The sequence below is a fragment of the Jaculus jaculus genome, unplaced genomic scaffold, assembly GCF_020740685.1.
Source record: "Jaculus jaculus isolate mJacJac1 unplaced genomic scaffold, mJacJac1.mat.Y.cur mat_scaffold_37_1_1805170_arrow_ctg1, whole genome shotgun sequence".
NCBI lineage: Eukaryota > Metazoa > Chordata > Mammalia > Rodentia > Dipodidae > Jaculus > Jaculus jaculus.
In genome coordinates, this window is record NW_025423493.1 from 1155572 (window position 1) to 1172057 (window position 16486).

General features: G+C 42.5%; 1 protein-coding gene across 1 annotated transcript; it reads right to left on the bottom strand.

Moving 5' to 3' along the window:
* Positions 1-10199: 10199 nt before the first annotated feature.
* Positions 10200-11394, bottom strand: LOC123457354 (palmitoyltransferase ZDHHC3-like). The gene has a single exon (XM_045141317.1). It carries the CDS (start codon positions 11133-11135, stop codon positions 10341-10343), a length of 795 nt encoding a protein of 264 aa, XP_044997252.1. The 5' UTR covers positions 11136-11394; the 3' UTR covers positions 10200-10340.
* Between the last annotated feature and the right edge of the window lie 5092 nt (positions 11395-16486).

The following is a 16486-nucleotide window of genomic DNA, read 5'->3' on the forward strand; positions in this document are numbered from 1 at the left end:
ACATTCACCCGCCTTTGGTGATTCAGTGCTTCCACTGGTCCCTTAATCCCCAAGATCCAGTTATACACATTGTATCTAAATCACCTAATGCAGAAATTGCAGCTGCCATGTAAGGTCATCTTTACATAAAAGACCAATGATAAGGGACTTTAAGTATGCTGGTGCACCCCTCACAAATCTGTTTCTTATAGTCTTAGTAAAGGGCACATTTTCTGGACCCTCCCATTGTGAGAGCAAAGATGAGTTTACATGGCAAATCCACTCCAGCATTCCAAGTTCTCTGAGCTTTTTAATCCCTTCATCAACATTAAGCCAAGGGATATCATCAGGCAGCTTGAGCTCATTCATAGTAGGCCATTTTTGGATATATTCTTCAACCAACCAATCAAATAAACTCTTGACATCCCTTCCAACTGCATGAGCTGCAGTGTTAAATCTACAATCTCTGCTCATGAGCCTATTTCAGTAAATTCAGCCTGGTCTAATCTTATGTTCCTTCCTCCATCCTCCCATACCATTAAAACCCATTCCCACACATATTCCCCATGCTTATGCCTGTACAATTTAGAAAAATACTGAAGTTCTTTAGGGGTGTACCTCACCTCCTCTTGTGTCACATTTTCTATATCTTTAAGGGCCTGTCCAGTATTTTGTCTGGTTATAAGCCTAGAGGCATAGATGGGTGGAAACTGAGAAGCACCAGCACCTCCTGCTAATTCCTCAGACAAAGAGGGATGAGTTCCCTCAGGCAAGGATGGGGAGGGTAACACTTATGGGTGTGGACGTGGGGATACAACTGCTGCTGAGGGAGGGGAGGTCATAGCTTCAACCAAAACAATATCTTCAGAATCTGACACTTCGATGTCTCCAGGTTTTTCAGGGTCTTCTCACACATCACCATCCCAAGTCACAAGATCCCACTCTTTTACAATGAATGCCCTCACTTTAACTTCTGATAGCTAGTGAGGCTGGGACTTGAGTTTACTTTGCAAGGTAGCCAATCTCACAATGAGACCTTGGGTTTGGTTTTCTGCAATCTGAGCCCTGTTCTGGCTAGAGAGGAGACTCTCTTCCAGGGCACCCTTAGAAATCTTGAGATCATGTACATGGGTCTTAAGCTTAGAATTTTCCTTTTTGAGTTTCTGCTGTTCCCTCACTAGTTTGTCCAGAGATGCTAAAAGCAACCAACCAGCCTTATCATTGGTCTTACTTTTCCACAAATATTCAAATGTGTTAAGTACAGAGTCACTAAATTCCTTGCTTTTCATAATACATGACTCAGGGTCACCAAATACATGTATCTCATAGAGTTCTTTAAATAGTGCACAACATTGATTATTACTGCCTTCCCTATTTCCAGGAAAAGTGCTCTCCTTACCACCAGTAGGGCATTTCATAGCATTGAAGTTGGAAATCAACCCCAAGTAGCACCAAGCCCACTAGAGAAATCCGTCCTTACAATTCTGTTTCTCTAGAACCACACCTGGTACCAAAATCTGTATTATTCAGGGTTCTGTAGAGGAACAGAACTGCTAGAATGAATTATTCTAAAAAGGGAATTTATTGGATTAGTTTATGGTAGTCCAATAGCAGATGCAGGCTCAAGAACCAAGGAACCTGGTATCTGCTCAGTCCACGTGGCCAGATGCCTCAGCAGTCCCTATCTGGCACTCGAGATGGTGCCAGAAGGCCTGGAGGCTTCCTGAGGAACTGCTGGGTTTCATTCCATGTGGGTTTTCAGTTAACTCTGGTCTTCAGTCCGTGCTGGTCTTCAATCCATGCTGGAAGGCAGCAAGCAGCTCCAGCGGCCAAGTGGGAAGAAGAAAGGGGCTCTTTTCACCCAGAGCTTCCTTATATGAAGTCCCCCTCTGAGCGGGGCCACTCGCTCTGGGGAAGGGCTTACTCTGGGGAAAGGACTTCCTCCTACAGTTAATCCTTCCTGAAAGCAACCTCAAGGATCCACATAAAAGGGATTTCTGTAGGTTACTAAACAGATCAAGTTGACAACACCTTAACTATCACACCCACTGCGATATTACAATGCTCCATTATGACATCAAAATGACTCACTGTCTCATGATAATCCCCAGCTGTGACATCACAAGTTTCTGATATGACATAATAAAACCAACTTGTTCATCACAATCCCCCACTGTGACATCACAGTGTCCAATTATCAGTAACCTTCACTGAGATATCACAATACCCAGTATCACAACTCAATGCTCAACTGTGACATCACAAAGGCCCACTGTGATTTCACACATCCCACTGTTCATCACAAAGTCCATGGTGACATCAAAATGCCCCACTGTGATATCACAGGGCCCTATTATGACACCACAAAGAGCCACTGTGACATCACAAAGTCCCATTGTGACTTCACAAGACTACAATATGGCATCACAATGCCCCACTATGATATCACAATATTCCACTATGACATCACAATACCTCTCTGCCTCATCACAATGCCCAACTGGGACATAACAGTGACTGAATCTCATTACAATGCTCCAATATGATATCATAATTCTCAACTTGATCATCATTGTGTCCCATTCAGATACCACAATGCCTCCATGATTTCACAATGCTCCACTTTGATACCACAATACACCACTCACATCACAAAGCCCAACAATTATATATCAATGTCCCAATGTGATATCACTTCCCCACTGTCACACCACAATATCCTACTATGACATCAAAATGCCCTACTGTGACATCAATAAGCACCACAGTTTCTTCTAATGCCCCATGTTGGTATCACAGTGCTCCACTGAAACATCATGGTGTTCTACTGTGACATCATCATGCTCAACTGTAACGTCACAATAACCCAATGTTATAACACAATGTCCAATGTGATATCACAATACAATAACGTGACATTTAAAATCCCCATTCTAAATCACAATTCTCCACTATGATATCACAATGGTCCACTCTGTAATGGTCCAACTGTGACAACACAGAACCCCACTGTGACATCACCATGACCCACTGTGATATCAATATGTTCCACGTGCCATCACAATACCCTAGTGCCAGATGATAATGTCCAACTGTGACATCACAGTGACTCACTGTCTCATAACAATGCACAGCTATGACATCACAATGCTCCAATATGATATAATAATACCATCACCATTCCCCCTGTGATATAACAATGACTCATTGCCTCATCACAATCCTCAACTGTTACATCACAGTAATCTGTTGTGACATCACAAAGCACCACTATGATTTCACAAAGCCACATTGTGACCTCATAAAGCCTTGTTGTGACATCACAGTGCCCCACTGTCACATCAAAATGCTGCACTGTGATATAACAATGCTTCATTGTTATATCACAAAAGCCTAATGTGACATCACAAAGCCTCATTGTAATTTCACAATTCATCACTCATATGCCAATGCTCAACTTTGACATCACAACACTCTATTGTTGACATCAAAAATCCCTACTCTAATGTCACAGTGATGTTTGTGACACCATAAAGCTCTATTGTGACATCAAAGTTCCCCACTGTGACACCACAATGGTCCACTGAGATATCACAATGCTCCACTGTGACATCATAATGACTCACTTTTTCATAATAACAACTATGAAATCACAAAGTTCCATTATGACATAAAAACAACTTGTTCATCACAATGCCCCATTATAACATAACAATGCTATACTGTGACATCATATCATCCCACTGAGACATCACAGTATTCCACTGTGATATAACAGTGCTCCACCATTATGTCACAATACCCAATGTTGCATCACAATGCTCAGCTGTGTTATAACAATAACTTATTGTGACATCGCAAAGCCCCATTCTGATTTCAGAGTGATGCACTCTGCTAACACAAAGCCCATTGTGAAATAACAGTGTCCCACTGTGACATCATAATGCTGAACTGTGATAAAGCAATGCTTCACTGTAGCATCACAGTCTCCTAGTGTCACATGTCAAAACCCCACTTGGATTTTACAATGTCACACTGAGACACCATAAATACCATTTGTGACATCACAGGGCCCCAATGTTGCATAACTGCTTCATTGTAACACTGCAATACCCTAATGTGACATCACAAAGCACCACTGTGATATTACAATGTTCCACTGTGACATCACAATGAATCACTGTCATGATAATTCCCAGCTATGACTTCACAATGCTCCCATATGACAAAATAAAACCACATTGTTCATTGCAATGCCACAATGTGACATCAAAATGCCCCACTGTGATATCACAGTGACACAGTGTGATATAACAGTGGTCAACAATGTTTATACCATTGTCACATCAAAATGCTCAAATGGTGCTGGAGAGATGGCTTAGCAGTTAAGCACTTGCCTGTGAAGCCTAAGGACCCCAGTTCAAGGCTTAATTCCCCAGGAACCACGTTATCCAGATGCACAAGGGGGTGCACACGTCTAGAGTTCATCTGCAGTGGCTGAAGGCCCTGGCATGCCCATTCTCTCTTTCTCTGCCTCTTTTTCTCTCTGTCTGTCACTTGCAAATAAATAATATTTCAAAATGTTCAAATGTGACATCACAATACACTGTTGTGACATTACAAGCCTCACTCAGTGATGCATAGTGAAACCACAGAGCCACATTAGGACATCACAGTGCCCCATTGGGACATTAAAATGCCCCACTGAGAAACAAAAATACTCCAGTATGATATCACAGTACTCTAATGTGACACCACAAAGCCTTACTGTGATTTCACAATGCCTCACTGTGATATCACAATGCTCCACTATTCATAACAATGTGCAAACTGTGACATTACCATTACCCAGTGTGATATCACAGTGGTCTACTGTGACATCACAATGCCCAAATCTCTCATAGTGTCCCATTGTGTTATCACAGGGCTGAGCTATAGCATCGTAATGTTCCACTGTGACAATGGTCTATTGTGACATCAAAAAGCTTCACTGAGATTTCACAATGCCCCACTGAGATATCACAATGACTCACTGTCTTATGATAATTCCCAGCTATGACATCACAATACTCCCATAAGATATAATAAAACCAACTTGTTCATCCCATGCCCCGCTGTAACAAAACAATGCCCCACTATGACATGACATTTCCCCATTGTAACATCAGGTGTCCCACCATGATGTAAAAATGCTTCATTATGACATCAAAATACCAATGTCACATCACAATGCTCAGCTGTAAGTTTACAACATCCTATTGTGACAACACAAAGGCCCACTCTGATTTTACAATGCCACAGTGTGACACGGCAAAGCCCAATAGTGACAACACAGTGCCCCACTGTGACATCAAAATTCCCCACTGTGATGTCACATTCTCCCCTGTGAGACCACAACTTTCCTATCACTCATAATGTTGCACTGTGATATCACACTACTAAACTGTAATATCATGTCCCACTATGACATCATAATGCCCTGTTGTGACATCAAAAACCCCACTGAGATTTCAAAATGCCCCACTGTGTGATTACAATGCTTCACTGTGACATCACAATGATTCACTTTCTTAAAAAAATGACCAGCTATGACATCACAATGCTCTAATACTACATAATAATATCAACTCGTTCATCAAAATGACCCAATGTTACATCACAATGTCCAACTCTTACTTCACATAGCCTCAATATGACATAGGATACTCCACTGTGGCATCACAATACCTAACATAACATTGCAGTTCTCACCTGTGACATCGCAATAGGCTATAGTGGCATAACAATGCTCAACTCTGATTTTACAAAGACACATTGTGATACCACTAAGCCCACTTGTGATATTACCATACGCCACTGTGTCATCACAATGCCCCACAGAGACATTAAAATACCCTATTGTGACATCACATAGGCCCAAAGTGATTTTACAATACCTCACTGTTCATCATAAAGCCCCTCCAGCCCCTCTATGACATCACAATTCTCCACTGTGACATCACACAGGTCCACTGTGACATTGCAATGCCCCATCTCTCATCATAATGTCCCACAGTGATATCATAATGCTGTACTGTAACATCAAGAAGCACCACTGTGATTTCATAATGCCCCATTGTGATATCAAAATGACCAACTGACTCATGATAAATTCCAACTATGATATCACAATTTTCCAATATGACATAATAAAACCAACTTGTTCATCACAATTCTCCACTGTGACATCACAATATCCAATTGTGAGTAACAAAGTTCCTTTGTGATATCACAATGCCCACTATCATATCTCAATGCTCAACTGTGATGTCACAATTAACCTCTGTGATATAACAATGCTCCACTGTAAAGATAAAAAAATCCTAATGTGACATCACAAAGCCCCACTGTGATTTCACAGTGTACCACTGTGACATCACAATGACTTACTGTCTCATGATAATGCCAACACAATGCTTCCATATGCCATAATGAAAGCAACTGGTTCATCACAATCCCTACTGTGACATAGCATTGCTCCATTGTGACAGCTGTGTCACACCGTGATGTAACAAAATCCACTGTGACATCAAAATACCCCACAGTCATATCACAATGCTCAATGGTGATATCACAATACCCTATTGTGACATCACAGTGCCCCACCCTGGTTTCACAATGTCCCACTGTGACAACAAAAAGCACCCATGTGACATCACAATGCCACACTGTGACCTCACAATTCCCCACTTTGATATAAGAATGCTCCACTGTGACATCACAATAACTATTGTGACATCACAAAGCCCAACTGATTTCACAATGCAGCAATGTGACATGACAGTGACCAATTGTCTCATGTTCATGCCCAGCTATAACATCAAAATGCTCCTTTATGACATAATAAAATAAACTTGTTCATCAAAATGCCCAATTGTAACATAATAATATCCCACTGATACATCACTTTCCCCACTGATACACTTCCCACTATAACACAGTGCTCCACTGTGACAACAAAATACCCACTGTCACATCACAATGCTCACCTGTAATGTCACAATACCCTATTGTGACATCCCAAAGCGCTACTATGATTTCACAGTCCCCTATTGTGACACCAAAAAGCTGCATTTTGACCTCACAGTGCCCCACTGGGACATTGCAGTGCCCCAATGTGATATAGCAATGTTCCCCTGTCACATCACAATACCCTAATGTGAAATCGCAAAGCCCCACTGTAATTTTACAATGTACCACTGTGATATCACAATGCTCCACTGTTCTTCACAAAAGCTTTTTGTGAAATCAAAATTCTCCACTGTGATACCACAGAGGTCCGTTGTGACATCCCAATGCCCAGTCTCTCATCATAATGTCTCACTGTGACATCACAAGGCCCTATTGTAACATCAAAAGTGGCCACTGATATTTCATGACGCCCCTCTGTGATATCACAGTGCTCCATTGTTTATCTCAAAGCTTCTCTGTGACAACTCAACTAACTACTCTGATAACACAGTGGTCTACTGTGACATCACATTTCCCTACTCTCACCATAATGTCCCACTGTGACATCACAGAGCTGAACTGGAACATCATAATTCCCACTGTGATACCACAATGCTGTATTGTGACAATAAAATTGCCAGTGAGATTTCACAATGCCCCACTGTGATATCAACATGCTCCACTGTGACATCACAATGACTCATGTTCTCATGGTAATTCCAAGTTATGGCATCAAATGTGCCCATATGACATAATAAAACAAACTTATTCCACAAAATGTCCAACTGCAACATAACAATGCCTCACTGAGACATCACATTTCATTGCCCCACTTTTGCATTACAGTGTTCCAAGATAATATAACAATGCTTCACTGTGACATCACAATTAACTTCTGTGATATAACAATGCTCCACTATGATGATACAATATCCTAATGTGACATCACAAAGCCCCACTGTGACTTCACAGTGCCCTATTGTGATATGACAATGATCCAGTATTCATCACAAAACCTCTCCATGACATCACAATTAACCACTCTGATATCACTCTGATCCATTGTGACATCACAATCCACCAATTTGATAGCACAATGCCCCACTTTCCCATCCTAATGTCTCACTGTGACCTCACCGAGCTAAACTGTAACATCATAGTGTTCCAGTGTAACGTCACAATGCCCTATTGTGACATCACAAAGCCTCACTCTAATTCAGAATGCACAAGTGTGACATCAAAATGAAACACTGTCTCATGATAATTGCCAGCTATGACATCACAATGCTCCTACAGAACATAATAAAACTAACTTGTTTATCAAAATTCCCAACTGTAACACAAAATTGCCCCACTGTGACATCACATTTCCCCACTGTGACATTACAGTGTCCCACTCTGATATAACAGTGCTCTAATGTGATGGTGCAATATCCTAATGTGACATGACAAATCCCCACTGTGATTCCACAGTGCCCCACTGTGATATAACAATATTCCACTGTTCATCACAAAACCCTTTTGTGACATCACAGTGCCCCACTGTGAAATCACAATGGCTCACTGTGATATCACTATGCTCATCTGTGACAGCACAATGGCCCACTGTATCACCAGAAAGCCCACTGTCAAATCACAGTGCCTCACTGTCTCCTCACAATTCCCAACAGTGAAATGCCAAAGCCCAAGTGTTACATCACAATGCTCACTGTCTGAACAAAATGCACCAAAGTGACATAAAAAATTCCCACTTTTACATACCTAAGTCCCAGGAAGAAATAACAGTACTCCAAAATAATTTAAATAATCTCATAGTGACATCACAATGCCCCACTGTGACATTATATTATCCCACTATTATGTAACACACTTATGGAATTTTGTTATCTGGATTTTGCAAGACCCCTTCTCCCCCAAGATGCTCCACTGTGACATCACAATGCCCCACTCTCATCATAATGTCTAACTCTGTCATCACAGAGCTGAATTGTAACATCATAATATCCCAATATGACTTCACAGTGTCCCACTGTGATATAACAATGCTCCACTATGATATCACAATTCTCCACTGTACATCACAGAGCCCCTCTGTGATAAGACATTTACTGTGATATCACTGAGGTCCAGTGAGACATCACAATGCCACATTCTCTCATGATAATGTCCCATTTTGACATCACAGAGCTGAACTATAAAATCATAATGTCCCACTGTGACATAACAAGGCACAACTGTGACATCACAAAACCCGAGTGTGACTTCACAATGTTAGACTGTGATCTCACAATAACTCACTTTATCATGATAATGCCCCACTGTGGCATCACATTGCCACACTGACATCACAGTGTCTCACAGTGATATAATAATTCTCCACTATGATATCACTGTACCCAATATCAAATCACAATGCTCAACTGTGACATTACAGTATCCTGTTATGATACCGCAGAGCCCCAATCTATTTTCACAGTGTTGCAATGTAACAACACAAAACACAATTTTGACACTACAGTGCCCCACTGTGACATAAACATGCCCCACTGTGATATCACAGAGGTCCATTGTGACATCACAATCCACCAATCTTTCATCATAATGTCCCATTGTGACATTATAGAGTTGAGCTGTGAGGTCATAATTTCCCACTGTAATATCACATGGCCCTATTCTGATATCAAAATCCCCCATTGAGATTTAACAATACCCCACTGTGATATTATAATGACTCATTTTATCATGTAATGCCCAGCTATGATAACACAAGGCTTCAATATGACATAATAAAACCAATTGTTCATCACAGTGCCCCACTGTAATATAACAATGCCCCACTGTGACATCATATTGCAGCAATGTGACATCACAGTATCCCACTGTGATATAACAATGCTCCAAGATGACATCACAATACCCAAAGTCACATCACAGTGGCCAACTTTGAGTTCATAATATTCTATTCTGTCATCACAGATCCCCACTCTGATTTCACTGTGACACCACAAAGCCCTATTATGACACCATAGTGCCACACTGTGACACCTCAATGCCCCACTGTAATATAACAATGCTTCCCTGTGACATCACAATACCATAATGTGACATCACAAAGCCCCACTCTGATATCATAATGACACACTGTCTCATGATAATGCCCAGCTATAACATCAAAACGCTCCCTTATGACATAAAAACACCAACTTGTTCATCACAATATCACATTTTTTTTCTCTGCAATGCTCAGCCATTTTACTGGAATCATAAAAAAGTAGTTGTTTTGTTTTTCTTTCGGTTTAAACATTCCTGAGCGGATGGGGTCGTGCTGTGCTGTGCTGTGGTGTCTGAGTGGCAATGCTGGTCAGGGTCCTTCAGACCACATACTGGTATGGGTCTGTCTTCCCCTGGTCAGGTGTGGCAAAGAGGCTGGTCCAGCCTAGAGAGAAGGGGTGGCAAAAAACGGCTTTCATGTTCATCCACTTTGTTTTTTTAGCCCATCTTCTCTCTTCCTTTTTCAATTGTTCTATTCCCATCTCGTCCATGCAGATGGAGTGCACCTGGGTCCCGAACATCACTGATGTGAATATGAGGAAGAGCAGTGCCTCAAAGCACAGCAGGATGAGCAGGATGACCGTGGTAGGTGGAGAGAAAGAGCTGCATTTTGTCCAGTCTTCTTCAAAGCAATGCAGGAAGTGGAATCCCATCATGATGAGGGCGTGCAAGGACATGAGAGCTATGTACATTGTAAACAGGACGAAGTACTTCTGGTTCTTCTCACCAACACAGTTGTTGACCCAGGGACAGTGGTGGTCCATCTTGCAAATGCACCACTTGCAAACACTGCAGTGGTGGGCTCGATCAGGCTTGATGCTGCAGTACTTGGGGCACTTGTATACCACCTGTCCGGGCTTCAGCTGAAGGCTCTCGATGAACTCTTTATTGGCATTTCCTTTGGGCACTGCCCCGGGGTCCATCAGCATGGCCCAGCAGTGGGAGGCCAGGGCCAAGAAGGCCAGCAGGTTGAACACAATCCCATTGATGATGCTGTACACGTAGTCTTGGGATGGAATCAGCATGACAAAGAGGACCACAAACTCTGCATAGAGAACCAGAAGCCAGATGACAACAGCACAGGCAATGCCACAGCCATCCCGGATAAACCACATGGTTCCCGCACGGCCGGGGTAGGGAGGTGGGATGCACTTTTCTGGCTGGAGGTATTCTGGTTTCTGCTCAATATCTCAGAAGTGGTGGGTGGGGATAAGCATCACAAGCTATTTTGTCCATACTGGCATCTTGCAGACATCCCTTCTGGATATCCAAAGCCCACACTACCATGTAGCCACCACAGGAAGTTGTTGGTTCTCTTTTGGGCAGCTGTCCACAGTCCCCAGAGATTCCCTGCACTCAGAGCTTCCAGAAGCCCGGGAGCCACCGGTTTATCATGCCCCTCGCTGGCATGGGCTACCAAGCCTCTGTCCCTGGGACAATGCTCCGGCCACCGAAGCATGGGGCTTCGGCAAGGTCTTGGGTCACCATGAAGCCAGAGGCAGCTCATAGTCCCAGAACCCCGGGGAACCCCCTGATGTAGTCCCCAACCCGGGGTCGGGCCTCGAGCTGCGGCGATGGCTCAGGTACGATGCCCCGCGACTTGTCCAACTTGGCCAGACAACCAGCGGCCCACAGGAGAGACCCATGGAGCTCCAGTGTGGCGGCTTCCATGGCTGTCCAATGTCACATTTTGATATCACAATGCCCCACTGTAACATCATAGTGTTCCACTTTGATATAACAATGCTGTACTCTGACATACCAATACCTAATTTTCTGGAACAGTTATGGGCTCTAGGCCACTGGAGACTAAAGTAGGCCTGAGCTGTCAGGCATGGCTAAGTGCCCCAGGCCACATGAGGTTGAAGCTGACCTTGAAAAGGCTATAGAAGAAATTAGTAAAAAAAATTACTCCAGACTTCCCTATGCCCTTTATCCACCCCTACCAACTTACACACATTCTGATACAGGCTGCTCCCCTCTGGACTCATGTGACATGGGCCAAAAAAATCCCGTCATGATAAATTCCCCTGACTAGGACATTTCTCCAACTGCCCCCTCACTGATAATCACACAACTATGCAAGCTCTAAATAACAATACAAATACATATGATCAGAGAGTCACATCTTTTCCCGTTAATGTCCAACCAACTCGAGCTCAGCCCCTATAATGCTATCCAGATCAGTCTAATGACCTAAAAGAACTCAGACAGGCAGTTAGGGAGGATGGGATCCATGTGCCATGGGTTAAGCCCTTCCTCCAGAGCCTAGGGGCTCCCTTAAGAGCCCCCAGGACTGGGGTGATATCTGATGGTCTTTGCTGCCTAGCCTCCTATTCCTTCAATGGGAAGCCCCCTATCCATAGGAATGCCTCCAACAAATAAGAAGGAATCAAAACCAACAAAACATCCCATGGGTCCTTGATGAGCTGTTTGAACAGGGTTATTTTTTTCATAGGCATCCAGCAGGCCCAGCAGCCCCCAGGGTACTATGACCAAGTCCACCTCTGTGCTCTTAAAGCATGGGATAGAATAACAGCCCCTTATAGCACCCAAGATAATACCTTTTCCTTACTGTTCCTCTGTCAAAAACTAGAGGAAACCCTTTCTGACTTTATATTAAGAACAACAACGAACCTAGAAAGAAAAAAGAAAAATGTGAAAAATTAAAAAAATATATTAGATCCCTGGGATGTACGCTGGGTATGGGTGACAAGAAAACTTTAGGTTCTTGGCCTCTCACTATCTCCCTCTGCCAGCCTTCATATCTGTAGACAGCTTGTCCCCACTTCTTGCAGGATTCTTGTTCACCACTACATTCTTTCACAGGTAAAACAAGTCATGGCAAAGATACAAGCCACCATAACCTGAGCACAAAACATGCAACATGTGGCCAACCTCCTCTTTACCAATCACCCCAATGCTTCTAACTGCTTCTTTTGTGTATCCACCACCACCCCTCTGCTAACCACAGTCCCTATTAATGCCACCCTTGAATACTCCACATCTGCAATAAAGTATTCCCAACCATGCCTTACTGAAATTCCCCTCTTTGATGCCAGTCAAGGTATGCTCCTTTGACTGTCCAACTCCAAGCTGACCAGAGCTCAATGCCTCCTAAAACTCAATATTTCCATAACCAAGACCACTTGTGTGAAGACACCTCTTCCTATGGTGCCAAGGGCAAATTACACCTTTCATAAATATTTCCTCTCCCAATTATTGTTCCCAAGTCTTAATTGGTCCACATTTGTATCTCTACAAAGAAGAAAAAGTGGCCCACAATCCCTGCCTGTGTCAACAGAGGGAGATTTTCATCCCCCTACTGGTGGACCTAGGTGTGACACTATCCCTTGGTGTGTCTGATGCTGCAGGAGCTGCTCTTTTTCAAACCAACCACCTTGCAGGGGACTTCTGAGACAAGTTTGACCAGGCCATGGTACCCACTACCAAAAGCCTTGAGTCTGTTCAGAGACAATTAAGCTCTCTCATGGGTGTGGTACTCCAAAACTTTAGAGCCTAAAACCTCATCACTGCTGAACATGGGGGTGGGGCATGTGTGGTTTTGGGAGAATTTTTTCTTTTGTCAATGAATAAAATGTTGTTAATGAAAATGTTAAAATCTTCAAAAAACTCTGCAAGGAGACACTTGGCTGCTATAAATCTGATGACCCCGCCACCTGGTTCTCTAACTCCTTAGTCACTTGGCTCCTCCCCTTCCTTAGCCCCCTTCTGGCTATAGGAGCTCTGTTCCTTGTGGCCTCCTGCTTTATCAAATTTCTCAGATGACAAATAACTAACATTGCTATGGTGGCTACCCACCAGGCTCTCATGCATCACCTAGATCTGTCTGAACCTGTGATAAAGTACAAGGACCTCACTCAATGTGATGACATTGCTCCATTATAAAACCAAAGAGGGAGCTGTCAGGCACATGCATGGGCCCCAGGCCATATGCAGGCCATTTTGTGTCTGGGCAGAGCACGTTGTAAGGAGACCAATACTTCCTTTGGCTCTTACATTCTTTCCGCCACCTCTTCCACAATAGACCCTGAGCACTGGAAGCAGTGATAGAGATATTGCAGTACTGACTGAGCACTCCTGTCACTTTTTTCTAGCACCATGATGCCTTCTGAGTCATACCAAGTTCACTGCCATCTAAAAAGAGAAGATTCTCTATGAAAAATGAGAGTAGCATTAATAAAAGGGTATTAACATTAAGAGAAGACCTTACTGGGAAGTATGATAAGCACAGTATATACATTCAGCCAGACAGCAGCAGACGTTACACCCCCAGGACTCATGACTAAACCTGTTTTAAGTTTTTAGTATCAGGGAAGTATTCCCTCCCATGGAGCAGACCTCCAGTCCAATTAGAGGGCAGTTGGTTTCAACAATGATAGATATGCCACTATTGCACCCGTTGGCTTATTTGGTGTGGCTGGCAAAATGTAAGGCTTGAAGTGTCCACTGTTGAGTATCTTCATTGGTGATTTCTCTTCCTCCCATTGAATTTCATGAAGAATGGCTTCTTCCAGCTTTCTGTCAGCTGGTCTACATGGAGGAGGTTATCAGCTCAGTTCCAGCAGGATATCTCAGTGGGCTTACAGCCCAAGTATGTGTCAGCAATAGGGTCTTACAATCTATTCCTGGTGGGAAACCAAGGGCCTAAGCAATGGCCTATAATGTTTTGGGGGCATCAGTGACCTCTCTGGCCAACAACTCACTGGAAGGTATCCCATCCCTGGTACTAAAAATTTTCTAGCAACTATCTACAGCTCCTGAGTGTTCCATTATCCAAAACAGCAGGTTTCCATATGCTTTACTTATATCCTCTTAGATTTTGATAAGCCCTCCCTCCACATTTCCTTTACTCAATCTGTTCTGCTGACCTGATTTTGGGTCTTTTCACCCCCATTAATCTATTCTTCTACTTACAAATATTAAACACCATCCTATTAAGTACATCCCTCCCTCCCTTTCTCTTCCCTTTATATCTCTTTTCTAGCTTACTGGCCTTTGCTACTGAGTTTTCTTCCTACTCACACAGAAGTCCAATCATCTGTAGCTAGGCTCCACATATGAGAGATAATATGCACTGCTTGGCTTTCTGGGTCTGGGTTACCTCACTTAGAATAATCCTTTCCAGATCCATCCATTTTCCTTCAAATTTCATAACTTCATATTTCTTTACCACTGAGTAGAATTCCAGTGAATAAATGTGCCATATCTTCATTATCCACTCATCAGTTGAAGGACATCTAGGCTGATTCCATTTCCCAGCTGTTGTGAATTGAGCAGCAATATGCATGTTTGAGCAACTCTCTAACATAATGAGTTGAATGCCTAGTAGTGCTGTAGCTGTGTCATATTGCAGAGCTACTTTTAGCTGTCTTAGGAACCTCCACACTTATTTCCACAGGGGCTGGACCAGATTTCATTCCCACCAACAGTGTAGAAGGGTCCCTCTTTTTCCACATCCTCACTAGTATTGTTGGTCATTTGTTTTCTTGATGGTAGCCAATCTGACAGGAGTGAGATGGAATCTCAACATAGTTTTAATTTGCTTATCCCTTATGAGTAGGGATGTAGAACATTTTTTAGATGCTTGTATGCCATACGTATTTTTTTTTTCTTTTGAGAGCTCTCTATTTAGTTCCATAGCCCATTTTTCAACTGGCTTGTTTGATTTGTTATTATTTAATTTTTTGAGTTCTTTGTATATCCTAGATATTAATCCTCTATCAGATGTATAGCTGGCAAAGATGTTTTCCCATTCCGTAGGTTGCTTCTTTCCTTTATTCAGAGTCCTTTGCCATACAAAATCTTTGTAATTTCTTGAGGGCCCAGCGGTTAACTTGTGGTTTTATTGCCTTAGAGATTGGGGTTGTATTCAGAAAGTCTTTGCCAAGACCAGTATGTTGAAAGGTTTCCCCTACTTTTTCCTCTAGCAGTTTCAGAGTATCAGGTCTGATGTTAAGGTCTTTAATCCATTTGGACTTAATTCCTGTGCATGGAGAGAGAAAAGAATCTATTTTCATCCTTCTACAGATACATATCCAGTTTTCTCAGTACAATTAGCTGAAAAGGCTGTCTTTTCTCCAATAAGTATTTTTGGCATTTTTATTGAATATCAGGTGGCAATAGCTACCCAGACTTACATCTGGGTCCTCTATTCTGTTCCATTTATCTACATGTCTGCTTTTGTGCCAGTACCATGCTGCTTTTGCTACTATGGCTCTGTGTAGTATAGGTTAAAATCAGGTATGGTGATACCACCAGCCTTATTTTTTTTGCTCAGTATTGTTTTATATATTCGAAATTTTTTGTGATTACAAATGTATGTTTGGATGATTTTTTCTATTTCTGTGAAGAATGCTGTTGAAATTTTGATGGGGATTAAATGTGTAGATTGCTTTTGGTAAGATTGCCATTTTCACAATATTGATTCTCCCAATCCAGGAAC

What these genes read in the sequence shown, in the direction of transcription:
- LOC123457354 (XM_045141317.1), bottom strand. Translation starts at nt 11,135, where the DNA reads ATGTGGTTTATCCGGGATGGCTGTGGCATTGCCTGTGCTGTTGTCATC.